The sequence below is a fragment of the Trichechus manatus genome, unplaced genomic scaffold (genome assembly GCF_000243295.1).
Source record: "Trichechus manatus latirostris isolate Lorelei unplaced genomic scaffold, TriManLat1.0 scaffold00134, whole genome shotgun sequence".
NCBI classification, from domain to species: Eukaryota; Metazoa; Chordata; class Mammalia; order Sirenia; family Trichechidae; genus Trichechus; species Trichechus manatus.
In genome coordinates this window covers 1,230,004-1,253,818 of record NW_004444070.1, presented here as the reverse complement: position 1 = coordinate 1,253,818, position 23,815 = coordinate 1,230,004, and the positions used below count along the sequence as shown (strand labels likewise).

Below are 23,815 nucleotides of genomic sequence, written 5' to 3'. Positions count from 1 at the left end.
TGTGTGTGTACGTGGGGCGCGTGTCCGTGTACGTGGACGAGTGTACGTGTCTGTGTGTGTACGTGGGGCATGTCCGTGTACGTGAATGAGTGTACGTGTCTGTGTGTGTACGTGGGGCGTGTGCCCGTGTACGTGAATGAGTGTACGTGTCTGTGTGTGTATGTGGGGTGTGTGTCCGTGTATGTGAATGAGTGTACGTGTCTGTGTGTGTATGTGGGGTGTATGTCCATGTATATGAATGAGTGTACGTGTCTGTGTGTGTTCCACACGAGCAGATACTGTTTGTCCTTTTCTTCACTTGCCTGACACACAGTAGGTGGCAGAAACATTTGTTGAAATGAAGAAGAATGTCTTTGTCAACCAAAATTGGAGATGGGACTCTAATTTCTAGACTCTGAAAGTGCTCAGGGGCAGCTGGGAAGGGTTGGGACGGCCTGGCTTTACTGCTTCCCTGGAATGGATGCCACCTAGGCAGCAAGCCCCCGCCGCCAGCCCCTCCAAGCAGCTCTGCTCAGATTGTGATGATGGAGCAACAGCACAGCTCTGCAGACTCCTGGGCGCAAAGCCTCCTTCCCCACCTCTACAAGGCACAATGTGCTACTGCTCTTTACAGACATTCAGGGTCAGTCCGCCTCCAGGGGCGGTCACAGACATTCAGGGTCCGCCTCCAGGGATGATCACAGACATTCAGGGTCGGTCCACCTCCAGGGGCGGTCACGGACATTCAGGGTCCGCCCACCTCCAGGGGCGGTCACGGACATTCAGGGTCCGCCTCCAGGGGCGGTCACGGACATTCAGGGTCCGCCTCCAGGGGTGGTCACGGACATTCAGGGTCCGCCTCCAGGGGCGAGGGACCGCTTCTGTCTCATGTCGGACTTGTTCTGGGCTCACCAGGCCAGAGCTTGTAGACAACGGGGCAGATCCTAACCCGTTCTGACCGCCAGATGTCTGGACTGCATTTGAACCATGAAGCTCCAGGTGAGGATTCTAAAGGTGTTTACTGATCCCGGCTTCTCACTCACTATCAATTATTTATCCTCACTCATCTTCCTAGAACACGTCAGACCAGTTGGAGATGCAATCTTAAGACAGGTTGGATGGCTTCATCTATAATTTCATCTTACAGCTTGCTTGGTTAGTGTATTTGCCTCCTCTGCGGGGGAGGGTGGGGAGTCACTCTTTTCCTTTTTAAAAAAATGGCTTTTGAAAAGAGAAAGTTAAACATCCACACCATGCACTATAATAAAATCCAAACATTAAATTATTTGATTGCATGTTTTATACTTGAGCCATATGATTATGTAGAGAATGTGGCAGCAATATCACAAAGTAAGAAATGGACAGACTGTCTGAGACACAGAAGCTTTCCTACTCATGGGACAGAAACTGAAATTTATAGCATCCAGTGAAAACCTCCCTAAAGTGAAAGACAAATGATTAATGATACGTCCTACGTTATGCATTAATATCATCATGCATTTTGTTTACAATAAACTTAAATTAGCTTCTAGGAAAGAAAATAACTCCTGATAAGCAAGTGAACAACTCGATTAATTGGCATGTATGAAACTAGATCTTGATGATTAGCCAAGCAGATTATAATTAATTTAGAAGGCACACAGCTATACAGACATCTTTGGAAAAACAAATATTGTTCACATCTGGTCAAACTATGTCCTGCAAGTGTCGCAGACTAAGCTAACAACTCATGCAACATAGAATTCAGCGGGTTCCACAAAGATTTTTACATAATGGGATAGAAACTGAACAAAATTACAGCAATGATAACATGACTCAGGAGGGATTTAAATTCCAGGTGTCACGAAACAAAACTAAGAAATTTAGCCACACGCGATTATTTTGGTACAGTGACTCTGTGTATCCCTTCCACCTTCTTTTAATGTTTCCTGTGTTATTTATTTTTTTTACCCATAAAATCATGTTGGGTAAAGTAGAGAGCCAACGAAAATGGGGAACCCTTAACGAGACAGACTGACGTGACAGCCTCAACAATGGCCTCAAACATACCAACAATCATAACAATAGCACAGGACCCGGCCACCTCATACATAAGGTTACCTACCATGAGCCGGAGCTGGCTTGATTTCACATTTGTATAAAGAAGAGGGACATGGTCTAAAGTAGTGAAAACTAAACCCTTGTCTCCTAAAATAAAATGAGCGGTGCTTGAAGCATAGTATCTTGAGGAAAAATTCAAAAGACGTTGGTAATAGGAAATTCCACTTCAAAGTTTAGGGAACCCCATTTCACTATCTTCTGAGCTCTCTTGAAGATAAGGCTACCGATACCCTTAACCACACATTCACACAGTAACTTCAAACATAGTGAGCTCCCTGGTTAGAACAGCAAAGCCACCTGTTGGCAAACCACAAACATGGACGTGCTGATGACGAATGTGCATTCCATGTGTGCCCCATGGAACCTGCATGCTGGTGGCAAGGACAGACACTGACCTTTGGAGAAGAGGAGGTGCTCGCTGGGGGGCAGGGAGGGACACTGACCTTTGGAGAGCAGAAGTGTTCACTGGGGGGCAGAGAGGGACACTGACCTTTGGAGGAGCGGAAGTGCTTGCTGGGTGCGGTGAAGCCCCGGGTCCCGTGCACGTTGACAGCAGCCACTCGGAACTGGTACCACCTGCTGGGTCTGATGTCGGCCAGTTGGACCCGCTCGTCTGTGGTCTGGGGGAAAATGGCACAGAGCACAGAGCGGCTTTTTATTCTGATATGTCAGTCGGGTCTGTGTAAACACATGTGCTAACTCATGGCCAACCCAACTCAGCCTTGACCTCCATCTGCCCTTCTGGACTAACCATGAGGGCTATGAAGAGCTGTCAGGGAGCAGGGGAGTTCTAGGAAGGCAGGGCATGCGGGAACAATTTTTGATCACCCAATTCCATTCGTGGATACTCTTCAACCCAGAGGGTTAAAGATCTCTGGAAATCAAAATTTTAGGCAAATACTTGGACAAATTTTTATATCTGGTGATTAAATACAGCATTCAAGGGATTTGATGAACAAAGAACACATAACCAAACCAGTCAGTTGATCTAAAATTGATTCTGACTCATGGTGACCCCATGAGTGTCAGAGTAGAACTGTACTCCACAGGGTTTTCAATGGTTGATTTTTCAGAAGTAGTTTACCAGGCCTTTCTTCTGAGGTATCTCTGCATGGACGTGAACCTCCAACCTTTTGGTTAGCAGCCAACGGTATTAGCTGTTTGTGTTATTTAGGGACTCCAAAAAGGGGCAGGGGGAAAGGATATGTATATGTATACATATATATATATATATACACATACATACATATTCTTTAGTATATATGTTTATATTTATAATAAGTAAGCTAATCATGACATTACAGACAAGAAAATGAAATGATCTTTAAATTATGGAAAGAACATGGCTCTATAACTTGCGGGTCAGATGTAATTTCAAAAATAGATATGAAAAGCCACACACTTAATGAAAGCTGGTCATTTCTAGGGAGTAAACTGCCACCCATCACTTTTTTTCTTTCTTTGAGGAAGTCACATAACGTGCACAGACCCAGTTCCGGTCCTGGAGGGAGAGACGTGTTCATCTATCCTTTGTGAAAGGCTTGTCTAAAGAAGAAAGCTAGACGCTGAGGAAGGTCACTGGGTTTTGCTGTCTCTACTGCCACAGTCCCAAGATCTCAGGTAACTTTCACAGTCTTCACACTTTCCTCCTTCATCAACCTAAGGGGAAATATACCTACCTGCAAGAATGTTCTATGCTTTGTTTTCAATACTAGACCTCAGAACCCTTGCCTTGACTTCCAGGGAGTCAATATCAGCAGTCCATAGACGGCCTCAGATCTGCCTGTTGGCTCTCAGTGAATACAGCTGCTGAAACAGAATCAAACTCGAACCCCCCAGACCTCAGTGTATACTAACTTACTGAGAATGAGTGTCACATTTTCTTTCAATCGCTAAAAGAAGCTACCCAGTGCTGAGATCAGAGGTAGAACATGACCACTTAAACGGTGCTTTCTGCCTGATAGGGAGGAATCTGAGACAAAACCCTCACTGACTTCATTGTTTAGAGCTTTAGCTGTGAATTTCAAAAGCTGAAGTCAGCGTGGCATCCACTAGATTAACAGCCAGAGAATGGACGAACACTGGTGGTCTTAATTAGAGGAAATAATAATTTAAGTTCTCTCTTCTCTCCAAAAAAAGATGCGGAAAAAATAGGTGATCTTATTATCAGTTACTTGGAGCCCTGGTGGCACAGTGGTTAGAGAGCTCAGCTGCTAACCAAAAATGCTGGCAGTTCGAATCCACCAGCCACTCCTTGGAAACCCTATAGGGCAGCTCTATTCTGTCCTACAGGGTCACTATGAGTTGGAATCTGCTCCACGGCAGTGGGTTTGTTTTTTTGGTGGTGGTGTTTGGTTTCAGAAACTTTTCAATAATTTTGAAAATTCACAAACGAGACTACTGTTGTTGAAGGGAGCATACCAAGCAAATGAAATTGAATTTGAGGCAGGATCTGTGCAGATTTATGCTTTATTAAAGCAAATTCTTTGTTACCAAATAGGTATAGAACAGGATTACGTTTTCATGACAGTAAATTTATTCGGCCAGGATTTTTCTAATCTAAGAAGTTTCTTTGACATCAAACTTCTCACCTACTCATTGCAGGGTCTTTAAATTCTGTTAGTGTTTACCCCTTTGAGGTGCTCCTAGTGGGAAAAGAAGTGAATTCCTCCTCTAAACACTTGGACATTGAAATCTAGTCTGTGTTTACTTTTTAAAAATGGGACTCTAGTCCGTGGAGGAAGACAGTCTGATCAACTGAAGGTGAGACTTTCTCCCTGTAGATATAAAGGTGGAGGCAGCAGTTTTGGTTGTTGAAAAGCACGAAGGCGTTCTGCTTTAAGAATTACTCTTTTTCTACAGCCATGTATTTTCTTGCACCTGGTAGTCCATTTAACAGCCCTTGAAAAGAAAGAAACTCTTTCGGTTTTCTCGTCCCGGAGACGGCAGAGGAGGAAGCTCTGTGAAGACAAACTCCAGCAGTGCTGTCACGCAGGTGGCATGTTAGCGGTTAAGTCAATGGCGAAGAAGAACACAGCCTTAGTGAAGATTTATGAGCTGCTGGCTCCTTCTCCCTAAGTAATTTTGTGATATGAATCATACTCCCTGCTCCGAGGCCCTTGTGCGCCATAAAGGCTTGAATGTGGAAGAAACAGAAGAGACGCCATGGAGATGATCGGATATCAAGTTAACTGCTCCTAGCAACGCCGCATTTCCCTTCCTCTAGTCAGTTTTGAGTTTATCTGAAGGAAATGTACTTCTTGGAGAAAAATTAATGTGAGCAGGCACATTAAAAAGTTCTCTCTCTTGTGCATGGGTTTTCAGCAAATTAAGCCAATAGCCAAGTTTCTAGGTCTACTGGGTTATTGCTGTGGAACTCATTCTCTCGTTTCCGGTATGATATTATTTCTACACGTCATTAAGTTATTTCTGTAGTAAACCTGGAGTCCCTGGTGGCGTAAATGGTTAAGCGCTCGACTACTAACCAAAAGGTTGGTGGTTCGAACCCACCCGGCATTGCCTCAGAAGAAAGGCCAGGTGATCTAATTCTGAAAGGTCACAGCCATAAAAACACGATGGTGCTCGGTTCTACCCTGACACACAAAGCGCTGCCATGAGTCGGAGTCAATTCGACGGCCAATGGTTTGGTTTGGTTTTTGGTAGTAAAACTCTTTTGACTGAGGCACAGCAAGCTAATTTTCATGTGAGTACTAGACGCGACGTCAAAGAGAAGAAGTAAATACCTCAAGCACTAACCTGAGCCACGGTCTGCCAATGCGTCGCATCGTCCTCACTCGGATGGATTCCGTAATTCCATCGTCTCTGCACCACGTAGGTCACAGGCTCGATGGAAATATTGAATTTCGAGGACCACTTAATCTCCAGCTGTCCAGACGACAGTTCTGTGAATCGTAACTCTTTCCTGGGCTTCAGGGGGACACCTGCAATGGGACCATGTCAATTAAAACAATCTGCTGGTGGCTCCAACTGAGGTGAAAGTTGAGGAGGAAAATCCACGGAAGAGACCAGTCTCATCAGATGACAACTGATACTCGCTTTCAAAGCCTTTCCTAAATGTGGCCTCTCTATAGCAAGGCTTCATAATTGAGATCCTCTGACAGAGAGTTCACCCCAGCACATTTCAAAACCATTAGCTCCTTTTCTTTTAGCTTTTCCTTTTTTACTGTGGTAAATATATACGCAAGGAACCCTGGTGGCGCAATGCTTAAGCGCTCGGCTGCCGACCAAAAAGTAGGCAGTTTGAACCCACCCAGCAGCTCCACGGGAGAAAGACCTGGAGATTTGCTCCTGTAAAGAATACAGCCTGGGAAACCCTCCAGGGCAATTCTGCTGTGTCCTATGGGGCTATGAGTCCTAATGGGCTCAAGGGCACCCAACAACAACAACAATAAATATGTATACAACCAAACATTTGCCATTTCACTCATCTTCACGTGTACTGGTCAGTGACTTTAAGTATGTTCATCATGTTCCACCGTCACCATGATCTGTCCCCAAATTTTTCTATCACCCTTTACGGCAACTCAGTGTCCTCTAAGCACTGAGGGATGTAAAGTGATTCCTGACTCTGAAGAATCCACCTAGCAGCTCCTCCAGAGAAAGACCTCGTGATCTGTCTCCAGAAAGATCACAGCTAAGAAAACCCTATGGGGCAGTTCTACTCTGTGACATGGGGCGACTATGAGTAGGAATCGACTCCGTGGCATCCAACAACAACAATCTCAACAGCAATCTTTTATGTGGATCCTTCTAAACAAATAATGTTACCAAGTTATATGAGTGGAGCTTAACAGGAAACTCACACAGGAGACATCCCTAAGGAGTTCTGGATAATTTTTCCCATATAACACCCTCCCTTGCTACTGACATATTCTAAGGTCATTTTAACAAGTTTCACAGGTTCACTCTCCTTTCTATCCCAGGGAGTTCTCCTTTTAAGGAAAAAATTGCAGTGCTAAACCTTCTCAAGCGGTCACATCTCACAAGAGCCATTCCCCAAGCCTGAGTCTTTCGGATTCCCCAGTCGATTGCTTGGATGTTCTTGTATAGACTCATGGTTTGATATGGGACAGTGATGAATTTATAATGTTTGGTTTTGGCATGACTGAGTGCACTGCTTCAAAAGTCCCTCACAGGTGTCTCATTTTGGAGTGATTCATCATTCGGATTTCTTTCTTCCCCCTACAGTGCGTACAAGTTGTCTGCTGACTGAAAATTTAAGAACCACAGTTCAAAATAGTAGCCATTATGGAAATGGGATTATAAAACAAATGTATAACACCAATAGGATGTGTAAAACTCGCTGAATTAGCTAGAATCTATAGCACCTCATGGGTCAACGCCATCAACACCAAGAACCCCAGTCGCCACTGCTGTGACTGTCTGTTGAGAATGAGCATTTGCCTAAAGCACTGAAAACTGATTTGAAAATGTGAGTTCAGAATGCTCTGTTTCTCTTTCCATTTCCTAGGTTTGAACAGACAAAATACAAAATACAAAAACGTAAGTAAGATTTGATGCACATTAGTAACATGGCTGAATTTCAACTCTTAACTGCATTTTGATCTGAATTCATGTTAAGTCTTGTTTGGGAAAATTTTAAATTACTTGTCAAACATTTAGTTAGGTAGATAGAGTTGGATAGTTTAAAAATAGCATATTCATATCTAACCGAAAAGTCATTGATTTTCAAAAAAATATTTTTTAGAGGATGTATCCGCCACACCTACTGCACTCTCCGTTGTGATTTGCTGACGAGTTACATCTGCACGCTGGCCTCTGGTTTACCATAAATTGGTGGCACTCGATTGTTACTCTGGCTTTGTGACAAGGGTGAAGGGTTAATTATCTACATTCTGAAACAGGTAATTGAGTCTGAGGAAGATTAAGTAAGTTGCCGGGAGCTATGATCTGATCTCAGGTTTCTCTCTGAATTCTCCGCTCGTCCCACATTAAGGATTTGGAGAAGCTACATAGAAAGAGAGAGAAAGAGGTGGCATTGATAGATCTGCAGGTCCCTCGGGCATCCTTATTTCATTGTCCTCAACTTTCCCAGCTGACCTCAGAATTCTCTTTTGCTGACTCCCATTCTGCTGTCAAATGAATGCTTTTCAAGCCTGCTTCTTAATACCTTTCTCTCAGTCCATACCAGGACTGACCAGTTGCCGTGGAGTCCATTCTGACTCATGGCAACCCCATGTGTGCAGAGTAGAACTGCTCCAAAGGGTATTCAAGGCTGGGATCTTTCGGAAGCAGATCCCTAGGCCTTTCTTCCGAGGTACCTCTGGGGGGACTCGAACCTGCAACCTTTTGGTTACGACAGTCTCTTTCTCTAATTCCCTCTTGACAGTATTTTGTGGTTATTTTTCTAGAATAGACACCGGAGTCTCTCCTTCACCTTCTCTAACCCTCCAACTGCATCCTATTTTCTATAGGTCCAGGAGTCTGTGGGCAGTGCAAACGGTTAACTCACTCGGCTCCACAAGAAAAAGAGCATATTTTGGAGAAAGAAATTTGAGATGGGACTTGTGTGGAAAAATCCACCCAGCAGTGTTGTGGAAGAAAGGCCTGGCAATCTGCTTCCGTAAAGATTACGCTCAAGAAAACTCCCTGGAGCAGTTCTACTCATTACCACATGGGGCCACCATGAGTCGGAATCGACTTCACAGAAGTGGATTAGGTTTTGGTATCATTTATTGCTGCCCCTTGAGAGAATCTATCTATTAAGAAGATAGCAGCAAATATCCGTGAAAAGTCTTTTCCCTCCCAGTTATTCCGTAAGTGGCTCTTCAGCGGAGAAAGGCTTTCCATTGTCACAGCAGTTGGTGTAAAAGTTCCAGTATCTTCGTTCCCAGGAAGGATTCTTCAGGGAAGAATGAGAAAGTGGGCTAGGCTATTCCTTCAGCAAACATTTACTGAACGTTTGCCATTGCAGAATGTTCTGTGCTGGGACATTCTGAGGTGTGGAAATGAAGGAGACCATGCTTCCTGACCTTGGTAGGGAAGACAGCCCTCGTGAAATGAGCCTGCAGCCGCAACAGGCTGCTACATGCGCATCTGAACAGTTACAGGATGCATCTGGAGTGGCTGGTTGAAGGCAGTCTTTATTTCCAATTGGGACTGTTCGGGAAAGTGCCACGGAAGAGTGGCATTTGGTGTGAGTCTGGACATATTCAAGAGTCTAGCATCAGAAAACAGAAAGACGTTTCAGGATGAGACAAAAGGCATCAGCAGGTCAGGGCAGGATGAAGTACCTGGCGGTGTGTCTTTCTAGGAAAGCTAGGGTTAAAGAGCACTTGTGGGACGAAAATGTAAGATGTGCCAGGAGATAAACTGAAAGAAAAATGGGAGCAGATCTTGAAGATAGACGCCTTGAATGAAATGCAGGGAAGTTTCCCTTGACTCGGTAGAGAAAACCAGTTGGCATCAAGATGACTCTGACTCCTGGCAACCCCATGTGTGCTGGAGTAGAAATGTGCAGTAAAGAACTCGATGTTGGAAGGTGCAAGAAGTCAAAGGCTCTAAGACTCCTTAGGTGTCTGAAAGAACTGAATTATCGTTTAGATATAAACCACAAGAGAAGGGGTGTATTTTGGGGGGAGGAATTTGAAGAGAAGGGGTGTATTTTGGGGGGAGGAATTTGAGATGGGACTTGTGTGGAATAATTCAGCAGACAGATGAAAAGGGAAGTCTTCAGCCCAGATACGGCTGGAGGTAGGTTTGAGAATGAGCTGCTCACAAAGATTCCAGTCATGAAAACAAACGCAATCTTATAGGTCAGTAGTTGAGCACAAACTGTGCCACCAGGGCTGCCAAAAAATGATACAGATCTCTTTTCCATCATGTCTACATGACACTTAAAGAGTCCTTTTTTAAAAGCCAATCCCAAATAATAAAAGAAGCGACATAAATTTTTACGAGACAGAACAGTTTTGTTGCACTGACAATAGAAACTTTCCAGTAGTTTTTTTTTTCAAAGGGCAGTTTCTCATCTGACGGAAATGACAGAGTTCAGTCTTGATCATTTTAATCAACAAGCAGCTTTCCACTGCCCACCCCCCGCCCAGAAAAACGCTACCAAAATGTGGCGGTGGCTGTTTGTTGCCATGGAGCTGACTCCGACTCACGGCAACCCCACGTGCGCAGAGTACAACTCTCCATAGGGTTTTCAAGGCTGTGACCTTTCAGAAGCAGATCACCAGACCTGTCTTCAGAGGCACCTCTGGGGGGGTTCCAACCGCCAACCGTTTAGCTAGCAGTCGAGTGCTGAACCATCCGTGTCAGCCGGGGGTTCCCAAATTTGTTTGGAGGGCTGAAAAACCAATCTTGACAAGATGATTGTATGGTATCTTGTGTTCAAGGATGACAGGTGGGTGCTACAGAAACAGTTTTACAGATGAGGGGGTGCAGATACTGGAAAAGTGGGTAACCTTTGAGAACATTTCAACGTTCATCTTGTTCTGCGGTGCATGGCGAAGAGAAGCTGACCTGTGAGTTCTGTAAACTCATAAAGCACCTTCTTCTGAGTGTTCCAGGACCACCTTTCTCCTGGGCTCCCCACTGTCAAATCCCCTACAGGAAATAAAGCTCCTGCCAGCACTGGCCAATGAAGTAAACTGTATTCATCAGAAGCAGACCCAAGTATCTGCATCCCCTTGCTGAAAGGTTTTAATCTTGAGTATCATTCAACTACCAGCAGCCTTAATTGAACATAATGAGCATCGGGGCGGTGTCAGTTCAAATTTCTTCATTTAGAAATGTCTTTAATTATGATGTACCATAATCCTGCCATTTGCAAGTTAAGAAACGGTCCATCTGCTTTGCATTAGGGTCAGTTGGCTTCCCTTGATTGGAAGTAATTCCTGGGCTGGGCTGTAATTGTGCGCAGATGGGCTCAGCCCCCCATCCCTCCAGCCCCCACGGCCCCTGCTCACAGTCCTGAGAGCTGACCAGCGTCCCGATGGCATAACCAGATGTGCAGATTCGGTCTCCCCTCAATGTGTTTGTTATTACGTAAATGAGTAGAATCGTCCTTTTCTAAAATTATTTTTGAACAAATTACTCTTCTGAAATCTACACAATTCTGCTGAAAAACTAAAAACTGCTCTCATATGGCACCCTGCAGTATGTGACAATAACGGTGCTTTTTTTTTTTCCCTTTGCAGCTTAACAAGTATTCTGGTGAAACCAAAGCAACAGCAACCCAACGCCTTCAAAATTGTTGACAATATATTGAGAGGAAAGTCAATGACCACAGACAATCGGCAGCTGCATGTGCGTCTTGTGGTCCGCTGAGTCATGTGAAAACACTTCGGCCATGTGTCTAGAAGTTTGGAAAATGTAGAGAGATGTGCTGTTCTGATATGAATCACTACTTAACATCTCTCATGAAGACAGTCCATTCTCGAGGACCTTGTATTTGCATAAAGCGAACGCACTGAATCATTGTACTCGAAACACTAAACATTCAGTTGTGAGAAATCACACTAGTCCATCTACAAAGGACTGGAGTTTCAATACTTCACATACTAAGATATTCGTGGAAAAATTAAATCAACTCCATCCTCAGGCCTTTTGGAAAAGAAACACATTGATAACATGGCCGAATTCTTGGTTTGTCCGTGGTAAAAGGGAAAATACAGATAAATGAAAGCTACAAATTAGTCTGAAACTTTATCTTTGGGGGAAAAAATCAACTTTTCTTTTTCCCTACTCAACTCATCTGCCACCGCTGGGAGTCAGGAGAAGCAGGGTGTTTGGGCAGTAAAAGAATAAAGCGGATCACTTTCTGAGGGAAGACGGTATAACTAAGCTGCAAAACGGACTTGTAGTGGGAAAGGAAGAGAGTCAAAGGGAAATCAGTGCTCCGATATGCACTCATGGATGTTTTACTGTGGAAGGTCAGCTTTTTAAGCGTCTCACAACTACACTAATGTTTGCATTTAATAGAACTAGGACCTTTAAACCCACTGCTGTTGAGCCGATTCCACCTCATAGCGACCCTATAGGACACGGCAGAACCTCTGCACAGAGTTTCGAAGGTTGTAATCTTTACGGAAGCAGACTGTCACATCTTTCTCCTGCGGAGCGGCTGGTGAGTTTGAACTGCTGACTTTTCAGTTAGCAGCCGAGCACTTAACCACTGCGCCACCAGGACTACTACTTTTTTTTTTAAGCACCTTCAGGTATTTTAAATCAAAACCAATTCCTTTGCCATCGAGTTGATTCTGACTCATAGCGACCCTACAGGACGGAGTAGAACTGCCCCATGGAGTTTCCAAGGAGCGGCTGGTGGATTTGAACTGCTGACCTTTTGGTTAGCAGCCATAGCTCTTAACCACTGAGTCACCAGGGCCCCTCATGAGGACTAGGATTACACAGATCTGGCAGTAGTGAAAAGAAAAAGGCAAGCTCATTTCTCACCGGTTTGCTCTGGGCAATATGGGGCTAATTTGGAGGAGAGGACAAGGGCAGTGGGTACCCCAAGGTTTGCCAAGGTTGACTTTTGAGTTGTTTGGCTATGTGTTGTGCCTCTCACAAATCCAAGTGCTGGGTCAGAAAGGGTTGTCTTCCCAGGGAGCTTTGGGCTTCCGGCACCCTCTCCTCTCTCAAGAGTAGGTAAACAGCTTGACTCCTGGTTAGAAACGCCCGTGGCCACGTTTGGGTGCCTGATTAGCTAGGATTTCCATTGAAGGGCAGCAGGAAGGTCTATCTGCCCTCCTGGTTTTCACACATGGGGTCACTGGGTGGTGCAAATGGTTAATACCTTCGGCTGTTAACCAAAAAATTGGAGGTTAGAGTCCACCCAGAGGTGCCTTGGAAGAAAGGCCTGGTAATCTACTTCCGAAAAATCAGCCATTGAAAACCCGAAGAAGCGTAGTTCTACTCTGACACACATGGGTTGCCATGAGGTGAAGCTGACTAGACGGCAACTAGTCCAACTGGTTTGTTACACGTGCTAACTTATTTATTGGTATTCTCAAATGCTCCCAGAACGTGGTGCCCAGTCTCCTTGATGGGCTACTGACAAAGCAAGGGGGAAATGTCTACATGTATGGATACACATAGAGAGAGAGACAGCCCTGGTGGCACAGTGGTTAAGAGCTCAGGCTGCTAACCAAAAGGCTGGCAGTTCGAATCTACCAGCCGTTCCTTGGAAATTCTATGAGGCAGTTCTACTCTGTCCTATAGGGTCGCTATGAGTTGGAATTGAGTCGATGGCAACGGGTTTATATATATATATATTTTTTTTAAAAACATAATATTATCCTATTTATGTTCATTATCCCAAAGTCATGGCCAGCTCAACAAGTTAAGAGCTACTCTGCAGTAGAAGAGTGACTTCAACACCTAAAAAAATGAATTCTACCCTATTTGGCTAAGCGTAGGTTTAAATGGTCAGTGTCTTTTCATAATTAACCGTGTATACTATCTCCTCCTAGAATATCTCCCTTATTCTTGGTGAACCAACCACATTTGAAAGTCATACTGACTCTATAATGCTTTCCACTCCCTGGAAACCCTATGGGGCCGTTCTACTCTGTCCTATAGGGTAGTCATGAGTCAGAATTGACTCGATGGCAGTGGTTTTGTCTTTTACTTTGCTTTCGAAAGATCTGACTTGCGATGAAGGTAAGGATGAACTTCTGAAAATGGGCAGCCAGCACTTAATTCAACACTGGTATGGCTGGTGAATATTCTTTTACTCACATTTAAAAAAAAAAATCAGTATATCAGTATTTACAAATAATATACATTTGGGGCCTGTGCGTGTGTGTGTATGAGTATGTGTATGAGAGAGAGAGAGAAAGTTCTATTATTACCTCTACTTTTAATGAAGAATGACCGCTGATCAACCTAACGCTTGATTGCATTTTATACTTGAAATTAGACAAAAAAAGTAACAAAATGTTATGCATCATTGTATAATTTGATAGCATCCAAAACTATACAACTGGTTTGGCATAAAAGAGTTGAATCACATTTACAGAAAAAGGCAAGTGACATTTAGCATCAAAGAATTTTTAAATGCTCTAGAAACTGCTTTCGACTGTGAACTATTGCCTCTGCTCAATTGTTCAATGAAATCCTCATCTTCTGGAGGGGGCTCTTCCTCTGCCTGTGAACTCAAGATGCTGTTGTTGTTGTTAGTTGCTCTCAAGTCGATTCCAACTCATGGTAACCCCATGTGTGCAGAGTAGAACTGTGCTCCATAGGGTTTTCAAGGCTGGGATCTTATGGAAGCAGAGAGCCAGGCCTGTCTTCTGAGGCACCTCTGGGTGGGTCTGAACTGCCAACCATCTGATTAGTAGTTGAGCGCTTACCTGTTTCTACCACGCAGACACTGAACTCAAGAGAATTAATCAAAATATCCGAAGTCTATACAATGACATTCAGATTCTTAGATTATTTATACCAGAAGAAAAACACAACACTGTACATTTAGTAAGCATTTTAACGTGTGTCCCCTGCGCTGCTCCCACCCTCCCACAACTCTTTTCCAAGGATTTAAAGTCCATTCACTCCAATGTACCTAGTAGAGCTTAAATGACTCATTCTTACTGGGGAAAAATGCAAAAAAATAGTTTCTGAATTATTGCTGTCCTAAAACATGTCAAATTAAAAAATGAATTAATACGAACAATCCACCCTTCTCTGTCTCAGTGTGAGTTATGGCATGTAAATATTTTCAGATGCTTGTATGTGGCACAAGATGAACCTTCTTCAGGTTGTATGTTTCCTTGGGATTTGCACGTCTGTGATTGGCACCCTCCGCATGCACACAAGGACTCCTGTGAAGATGACGTCCCCTTGGAACCCGGAACCCACAGTGTGGCACCTTACCTTTGTACAGAGTTTTGGGCACTTGGCAGGTGTGCCCACACCCATTGGAACAGCATTTCTTCACCCCGGAGCACTCACTGTCCACTTCGCAGCTTTCCACGCAGGCGGCAGCGAACCCACTGGCCCTCTCAGGGGCCGGGCAATCTCCTTGCTTCACCGACAGGATGTACTTGAGGAACTCACAGCTGGTCAAGCATTCATAGTTCTTCTTGGGGAAGAGGGGCTGAGGGAGCAAAGAACAGAAACAGGCTCCTGTTAAAGACACAAGAATCGGACCTGCATGCGTTGGAAAAGCAGCCCAGCATGCTTAGACTGTCCAAATTCCCCTGGAGTATTTCACAAAGTAAATGGATCTGTTCTCTCTTCCCTATAAAAGTAATGTTTCTGCTAATCTCCCAAAGGAAGATGACCTATAGTTACGCCTCTATATTGCATCAAACAGACACGTACCATCTAGGTGTGCACACAGTCACAGATGATTCCTTCTATTTCAGCTCCAAGTTGTCAAAGGATTGACTTCAAATATTCACAACGCATGATGAGTACATTTTGGAGAGAGAGAGCGAAACGGGGCAGCGACACTGCCTTCGAGAGATCTCGCTTGTTAGCAAGGTGTTAGGGGTTGAATCGTGTCCCTGAACACAGGTGTTGTAAACCCCAACCCCTATACCGTGGTTACAATCCCAGTTGGGAATGGGTTTTCTTTGTTATGTTAATGAGGCAGTATTATTATGGAGTGTGTCTTAAATCAATCTCTTTTGAGATATAAAAGGAACAGATTAAGCAAGCAGAGGTGGGCGAAGGTAGATGCCAAGCCACATGAAGATCACCAAGGAGCCAAGAAACAGAAGCTGAAAAGAGACAAGGATTCTCCCCCAGAGCCCACAGAGACAGACAGCCTTCCCCTAGAGCCGGCACCCTGAATGCAGACTTCCATCCTCCTAAACCGTGAGAGAGAGAATAAATTTCTGTTTGTTAAAGCCACCCACTTGTGGTATTTCTGTCACAGCAGTACTAGATAACTAAGACAGAAGATAAGGATGAACTTCTGAAAATAGTAAGCCAGCATGCAATTCAAAACTGGTATTGCTGGTAGTACTTTATTCACATTCTTTAAAATACATTTTAGTATTTAGAAATAATATAAATTTGGGGGGGGTGTGTGTGTGTGTGTAAGAGAGAGAGAGAGAAAGAAGAATCTATTACTCCTACTTTTAATGAAGAATGACTGCTATGAATTCTAGTGATTGACTTTGTTTTACTCTTGAAATAGGTGGATGGATGGATGGATGGATGGAGATAAACATATATATATGTATACATTAGAACACTTGTTAGCACACTGTGTATGTATATTAGAACGACTTGTTAGCAAACAAAGGTATACATATAATCTCTTTGCTGACCGGTCCTCCTATTATTTCCCCCACATACTCTAAACACTGATCAAAACCGTTTAGCAGCACCCTGTGGGACTCTTGACCTCATAATGGTAATGCATTTATCGATGTTCTATCACGAAGTTTTCTAAGCCTCAGTTAACTGAACATATTTTAATATTATCCAGACTTTAGAGTTAATGTGCAGAGTCTTTTATCAATATGAAATCGTCAGTGAATTATACAGTAAAAGAATATGAATTTTCTTTGAAAATCAACATACCCATATGTTACCCATGAAACAGTTGGGTCCTGAACAGCATCTTCCTGATGGCATTTTGGTTAAACCCCTAATCAATCAAATATTAGTGACAGCAGGTAGTCCTTGATTAATTAGAGGGATATCTTACTGAAAAAGCATAAGTAATATGAAAAATCATTTATCCAATGCATATTTTTCCTATGGCTCCTAGAAGTGCCCACCTGAGGAAAAAAAGGGAAATGACATTCTCTGCGCTCTCACCCTCTTTGTGCCTTACAGAAGAGGCCAAGACACCCACACCAGCCCCAGCCCAGGCCCAGACCCAACCTGAAGCCCGAATCCAACCAAAACCCTAATGCTACTTTTGTCTTAGGTAAGATGGTGGCCAAGACAGCCACCCCACCCCTAAGCTTCACCCTAAGCCTCCATTTGTTTGTGGAAGAGGGTGGTCAAGACATCCGGACCAGCGCCAGATATAACCCCTAACCCAACTCTATTCCTACCCTTCCTTGCCTTATGTAAGACAGTGACTAAGGCAGGTGCCTTAACACTAACCTTCACCCTATCTCCTTTTGCTAATAGAAAATGTGGCCAAGACAGCTCCCCAGGCCCTACCCTTGCCCCTCTAAATCTGCTCTCACCTGGAACCTTCTCTCCAGTCAGGTACCATTTCCCAGTCCTCCTTTACAAATCTGTGTAGGAGCTAGAAATGTTACGTACCATGAGAAAGATGTTTGCAGCCTCAAATAATATTGTTGTTTTCCAGCCACAATCATCTTTCTCATGTTTACTTCTAAGTTCAATGCACATCAAAGCATTAATACTTTATTATGATTCAACACAAGGGGAAATACTTTATTTTTTGTTCTTAGATTCATTAACAAAAGAAGGAAAGTAGCAACATTAGCTACAGTAAGTATGGTTCCAAGGTTCCACTTAGAATTCTCAATATCAACACGAACAGTACTAAGAGAAATGCAACCAGAATGTTCCTTAGAAGCAAGGATGGCAAGACTTTCACTTGTTTACTTTGGACACATCATCAGGAAAGACCAACTACTAGAGAGGACATCATGTTTGGCAAAGCAGAGGGCCAGCCAAGGTGAGGGAAACCCTCCGTGAGATGAAGTGACACAATAACCGCAACAGTGGACTCAGACACACCGACGGTCAGGAGGATGGCGCAGGTCAGGCAACCTTTCACTCGGTCATCCAGAAGGTCTTCATGAGTCGGAGCCAATCCAATGGCAACCAACAACAAACTATGCAGCCGTGTATTACATTTAAAACTAGTGTAAATGGCACAGACTAAAGTTGTGTGTGTGTCTCTATTTAACAATTTCACAAACAAAACTAGAAGAAAGGCTGTGGTTCAAACACTGAATTATCACAAACTTTCAGTTGGTTCATTTAAATTATATATATATTATATATACACACACATACATATATATGCATATATATATTTAAATCAACTCTACATATATGTGTGTGTGTGTATATATATGTATACATATTAACCAAAACCAAACCCACTGCTGTCAAGTTGATTCTGGCTCATAGCAACCCTGCAGGACAGAGCAGAACTGCCCCATAGGGTTTCCAAGGCAGTGTATCTTTACGGAAGCACACTGTCACATCTTTCTCCCTTGATATACATACAGAGATATATACACATACATACACATATATACATAGACACAGATACATACATATATATATATATGTATATATGTAAATCAACTCTACATACATATGTACAAATTAAACTCTACATGGATGTGTATATGTGCATACACAAACACACACACACATTTCAAGCATCAGCAATTCTCAGGGCTTTCTCTCTTACTCCATTTCACAGTTCATTTTTCTGTTGGCCACTATAGGTATTTTACTTCATTGGCTTTTGAAGTTCTAAATTTAGATCCAAACCTAGGTTGGCAATCAGAGAAAGAGGCTAACAGATCTGTAACAAATACACGGAGTATACCAGCTTTCTTCTTTCCGCCAAGTGTATACACCATGGGCACTGAAAGAAGATGCTGATTACCAGAACCATTGGCCCTACCACATGCGTGGACTGGGCTGTTACTAAATCTGGCAAGCATGTTTGCTGACTTGGAAATCATAATGATTTAGTTTGGACTGTGGTATAACCAAATTAACTCAGTTCAAAATTCTTCACATATGAAAACAGGGGATGACTCAAGAATCAGACGAAGTGACAAGTTGTTATAATTAGTTATGTGCCAGCTGCCACACACTTGAACTGGACAGGAAAGCAGAGATAGGGCCTGGTCACCTTGATACTTGCTTACTGAGCTACTGTGGCAGAATTTAAACATAAGCAAACAAAACAGTGGCCTTTGCAGACCTTAACCACTTTTTCCCAGTCAGCACAAAAGAAGAATGATCACAAGTAGCTCGATCATTCTGATATTGCAGTTGATGTGAGAGTTGTTTTGTACGAATATTCTACGTTCTTCTTTCTGATGAAGATTCAGAAAGATTTCTGTCATCACTCTGTTGTTGTTAGGTGCTGTTGAATCCATTCGTAAGTCATAGCGGCCTCCTGTGACCGAGTAGAACGCCCCATAGGGTTTCTAGGCTGTAATCGTTACAGAAGCAGATCTGCAGGCCTCTCTTCTGAAGATTCACTATGGAGGTTTGAACCGTCAACCTTCTGGTTAGCAGCCAAGCCCTTAACCGTTGCGCCACCGGGGCCCCTTTCATTGCTTTGAGGATCATGGAAATAAGTGTCGTCATCTTTGCACTCTGGGTTTCCAGGCCAGTGCATGATCTTAAAGTAATGCAAATAACCTTGTGAATATTAAATAAGATAATGTACACAAAGAACTAAGCACTACTATAGAAAGTTGGCCAGCACTAGGAGCTCAATAAGGGTTACGCTGCTGTGTTTTTCCCCTCATTGCTACAAGTTTACTATTGAACGTGTCAAAGTTCCTCCATTATTCTTGCAAAAGCTTTATAATACCTGAAGACAAAATGTTGACTCTGCTTCTTCTATCATGTGACTGTCCACTATAACCCTACTTGCTATTGCCAAGTTAAGTAAGCGCTATAATCTTCAAATAGGGAACTGTGCCTTGTTGAAACTTGTAATAAAAAAACAGCCCAACATCTGGGCTTAAATAAAGATCAGGAAAGTTGTAAACTGCCGTGCTAAAATGTGGATTTGGTACACCATCTTACAGAGGAGTACTGTTTAATTGTTTTATTATTTATATTTAACAAAGGGAAATGTTGATGGCCACTCTATTGATTATCTTGGGCTCAGTTGAAAAAAATATTGGTGGTCTGAATATCAACTGGAGAACACATGCTATATGTACACGAGGTTGGTCTCCATGTTATTAATCATATGAAGCACTTCTCATTCATTAATCTGAATGGGAATTTACCAGTTTAATGGAACAAGGGGAAAAATGCATACAGGTCAGAAGAAATAATGCGTGAATATTAACAATCTAGATAGGAAGAAAATCTGTGAATTGGTCCCTTAAAGGCCACTAAAAACCCTATGAATAAGAGGTCATTTGGGTATCAGAAAAGTAAGCTCTGACCATTGAGCATGTAATATTTCTTGTGATAATATAAATTAATCACTTGTACAGTTGTCAATAGGGGTGCAGAAATATTAGGAAAGGAGTGAACTATTCAAATTAGTCTGAGCGTAATGGCCATCAACTCCCATGGTAAATGATGAACAAGCATGACAACACAAATACATCTCATCTCTTGAAGCTGAAAATTAAAATGTGTTTTTGAATGCCTTAGCTGGGCACTGGGCTAAGCTGAACTCGAAAACATGAGTAAAATTTATTTCCCTGCGGCAAGGGGCTAAACATAAGATAAAATACTAACAACATCAGGTATCAGTTCTTGAAACACTTAAAAATAAGATAGTATTACTTTCATTTTGTTTGCTATAAAATGCATGTATTATACAGTAAAATAATTTGAGCACCAATAATGGAATGGTGGAGATCACATGACAGAATTTTCCAAGACCAGCGACCTATTCATTGCAAATACCTTTTTTCAACAACATAAATGTAGACTATACATGTGGACCTTGCTTCATGCCACACACAGCAATCCAATCGACTACATCTGTGGAAAGAGACGATGGAGAAGCTCAATATCATCAGTTAGAATAAGGCCAGGGGCCGCCTTCGGAACAGACCATCAATTCCTCATATGCAAATTCAAGCTGAAGCTGAAGAAAATTAGAGCAAGTCCACGAGAGCCAAAGTAACTACCCTGAGTATATCCCACCTGAATTTAGAGACGATCTCAAGAATAGATTTGATGCACTGAACACTAATGACCGAAGACCAGGCTAGCTGTGGAATGACATCAAAGACATCATCCAGAAAGAAAGCAAAAGATCATTAAAACAACAGGAAAGAAAAAAAAAAGACCAAAATGGATGTCGAAAGAGACACTGAAACTTGCTCTTAAACGTTGAGTAGCTAAAGCAACTGGAAGAAATGATGAAGTAAAAGAGCTGAACACAAGATTTCAAAGGGCAGCTTGAGAAGACAGAGTATTATGATCAAATGGGCAAAGACCTGGAGTTAGAAAACCAAAAGGGAAGAATGTGCTCTGCATTTCTCAAGCTGAAAGAACTGAAGAAAAAAATTCAAGCCTTGAGTTGCAATAGTGAAGCATTCTACGGGCAAAATATTGAACGACGCAGGAAGCATCAAAAGAAGATAGAAGGAATACACAGAGTTACTGTACCAAAAAGAATTGGTCAATGTTCAACCATTGCAGGAGGTAATATATAATCAAGAACCGATGGTACTGAAGGAAGAAGTCCAAGCTGCACTGAAGGCATTGGCGAAAAACAAGGCTCCAGGAATTGACCGAATACCAACTGAGATGTTTCGACAAATGGGTGCAGTGCTGTAGGTGCTCACTCATCCATGCCAAGAAATTCTGAAGACAGCTATCTGGCCAACCAACTGAAAGAAATCCATATTTGTGCCCATTCCAAAGAAAGGTGATCCAACAGAATGTGGAAATTATAAAACTACATCATTAATGTCACATGCAAGTAAAATTTTGCCGAAGATCATTCAAAAACGGTTGCAGCAGTATATCGACAGAGAATTGCCAGAAATTCAAATTGGATTCAGAAGAGGACATGGAACAAGGGATATCACTGCTGATGTCAGCTAGACCTTGGCAGAAAGCAGAAAATACCAGAAAGATGTTTACCTGTGTTTTATTGACTATGCAAAGGCATTCGACTGTGTGAATCGTAACAAATTATAGATAACATTGCAAAGAATGGGAATTCCAGAACTCAGCATTATGCCCATGTGGAACCTGTACACAGACTAAGAGGCAGTCTTTCGAACAGAACAAGGGGATGCTGCACGGTTTAAATTCAGGAAAGGTGTGCATCAGGGATGTATTCTTTCACCATACTTACTCAGTTCGTATGCTGAGAAATTAATCCAAGAAGCTGGAATATATGAAGAAGAAAATGGTATCAGGATTGGAGGAAGACTCATTAACAACCTGTGACATGCACATGACACAACCTTGGCTTGGTGAAAGCGAAGAAGACTTGAAGCACTTACTGCTGAAGATCAAAGACTATACAGCCTTCAGTATGGATTACACAGTATAAAGAAGACAAAAATCCTCACAACTGGACCAATGAGCAACATCATGATAAACAGAGATAAGACTGAAGTTGTCAAGGATTTCATTTTACTTGGATCCACACAATAAACGCCCAGGAAGCAACAGTCAAGAAATCAAATGGTGACTTCCAGCAAAATGGCACTCTAGGCAGAAGCACCACACCATCCCTCCACAGCAAAGATCCGAAAAACTAAGCCGAACAGAGAAAACAATCCTGAAACCCTAAAACATCAAATAAAGAGATAAAGAACTCAGCCAAGCACCAAATGGAGTGAGAAGACTGACAGAGAACAGACAGAGAGGAGGGATTCACGCAGAGGTCCCCTATCAGCTAACACAGCGTGGATCCGCCATCTTGGACTCCTATCAGAGACCAGCAAACAGGCGGTACAAGAAAGCAGCTTCACGGAGCTTCCAGCTGGAACAAAACAACCGGTAATTTGCAATATATGCTTTCCCACCCCCTACCCTTCTCCACCCCCACTCGGCCTCCTCTACTTCCCACGGCCACAGTCTCTTGTCTGGGAAGCACCGGCTGCTTGGATTCCACCCACCCGAACGGGCCAGCTCACTGAGTGCCATTTGTTGGCTGCTGGTGATGCTTTCTTCCGCTTCTTTTGATTTCTTCCTTATCTCTCACCACCTCCCCCTCCTTTCACTCAAATACCTGGCTCTGTGTGCGATCTTTGCTTCTTTCTGAGGGGCTGCGAAGCTCCGTTCGAGTGTGGAGCTTCTTCCTGGTCTGCGCTGCCGCGCTGGTGGGATCCTGGGGCTTTTGTTCGTTTGTTTGTTTTGAATTGTTTGTTTGTTTTCTCTTCATTTTCCTGAGTTGGGAGCCCATTCTGGCCAGACGGTGCTGCGTGGCTTGGAACCTACCCCCTCAGCTTGTGGAGACGTGCAGAGGGATCCCTGAGAGCATTTCTTTTTTTTTGTTGGTTTTTTTTTTCCTTTCTGTTTTTTAGGGGGCTTTTCTTGTTCTTTTTTTGTTCTTTTAATTTGTTTTGCTTTCTTTTTCTTTTTGTCTTTCTTCAGTACTCAGTTTCTCGTCTCTCTATATCTTCCTTCTCTTTCTGTTCCCTGAATACCTGGTGTGGTATACCTCTACACCTTCAAGCCAGGCTGTACTGCAACACCTGAGAACAACTTCCCCAGACCTCACAGCCACACTGGTGGGATCCCTGGGAACTTTGCTGTTCTTCTCCCTGTCTGATTTTTATATATTCATTCTTCTCTTTTTTTTTTTCCTCTTCCCCTTTTCGTTTTTCTCCATTTCATCGTCTCTCATCTCTCCACTCCAACAGCAAGCTCCCCTAGCATTCTTTTTTGTTTGTTTGTATGGTTTTGGCTCCTGTTCCTCTCTCCTCCCTCCCATGTCCATCTTAGCTCCACATATCACAATCTCCCCGCTATATCCTGCCTACCTGCACCATGCACTTAACATCACACCACCAAGCAGCACAGGCACGGCCTACTGGAACCTGCCCTGCACTGATGATGGACCCGCCCTGGTGGCTGTAGTAAGTGCCACAAACAACCCATCCCAGTA

The 23,815-nt window shown here is 43.1% G+C and overlaps 1 protein-coding gene across 1 annotated transcript in view; it reads right to left on the bottom strand.

The window, feature by feature from the left end:
* ANOS1 (anosmin 1) overlaps nt 1-23,815 on the bottom strand; it is a 194,642-nt gene that overhangs the window by 58,598 nt on the left and 112,229 nt on the right. Inside the window, exons 4-6 of the mRNA XM_004385193.1 lie at nt 14,944-15,166; nt 5,836-6,020; nt 2,570-2,699 (exon numbers count right to left, since the gene is read on the bottom strand). Of these exons, the coding sequence (XP_004385250.1) occupies nt 2,570-2,699; nt 5,836-6,020; nt 14,944-15,166 (538 nt within the window). The remainder of the gene's footprint in view (nt 1-2,569; nt 2,700-5,835; nt 6,021-14,943; nt 15,167-23,815) is intronic.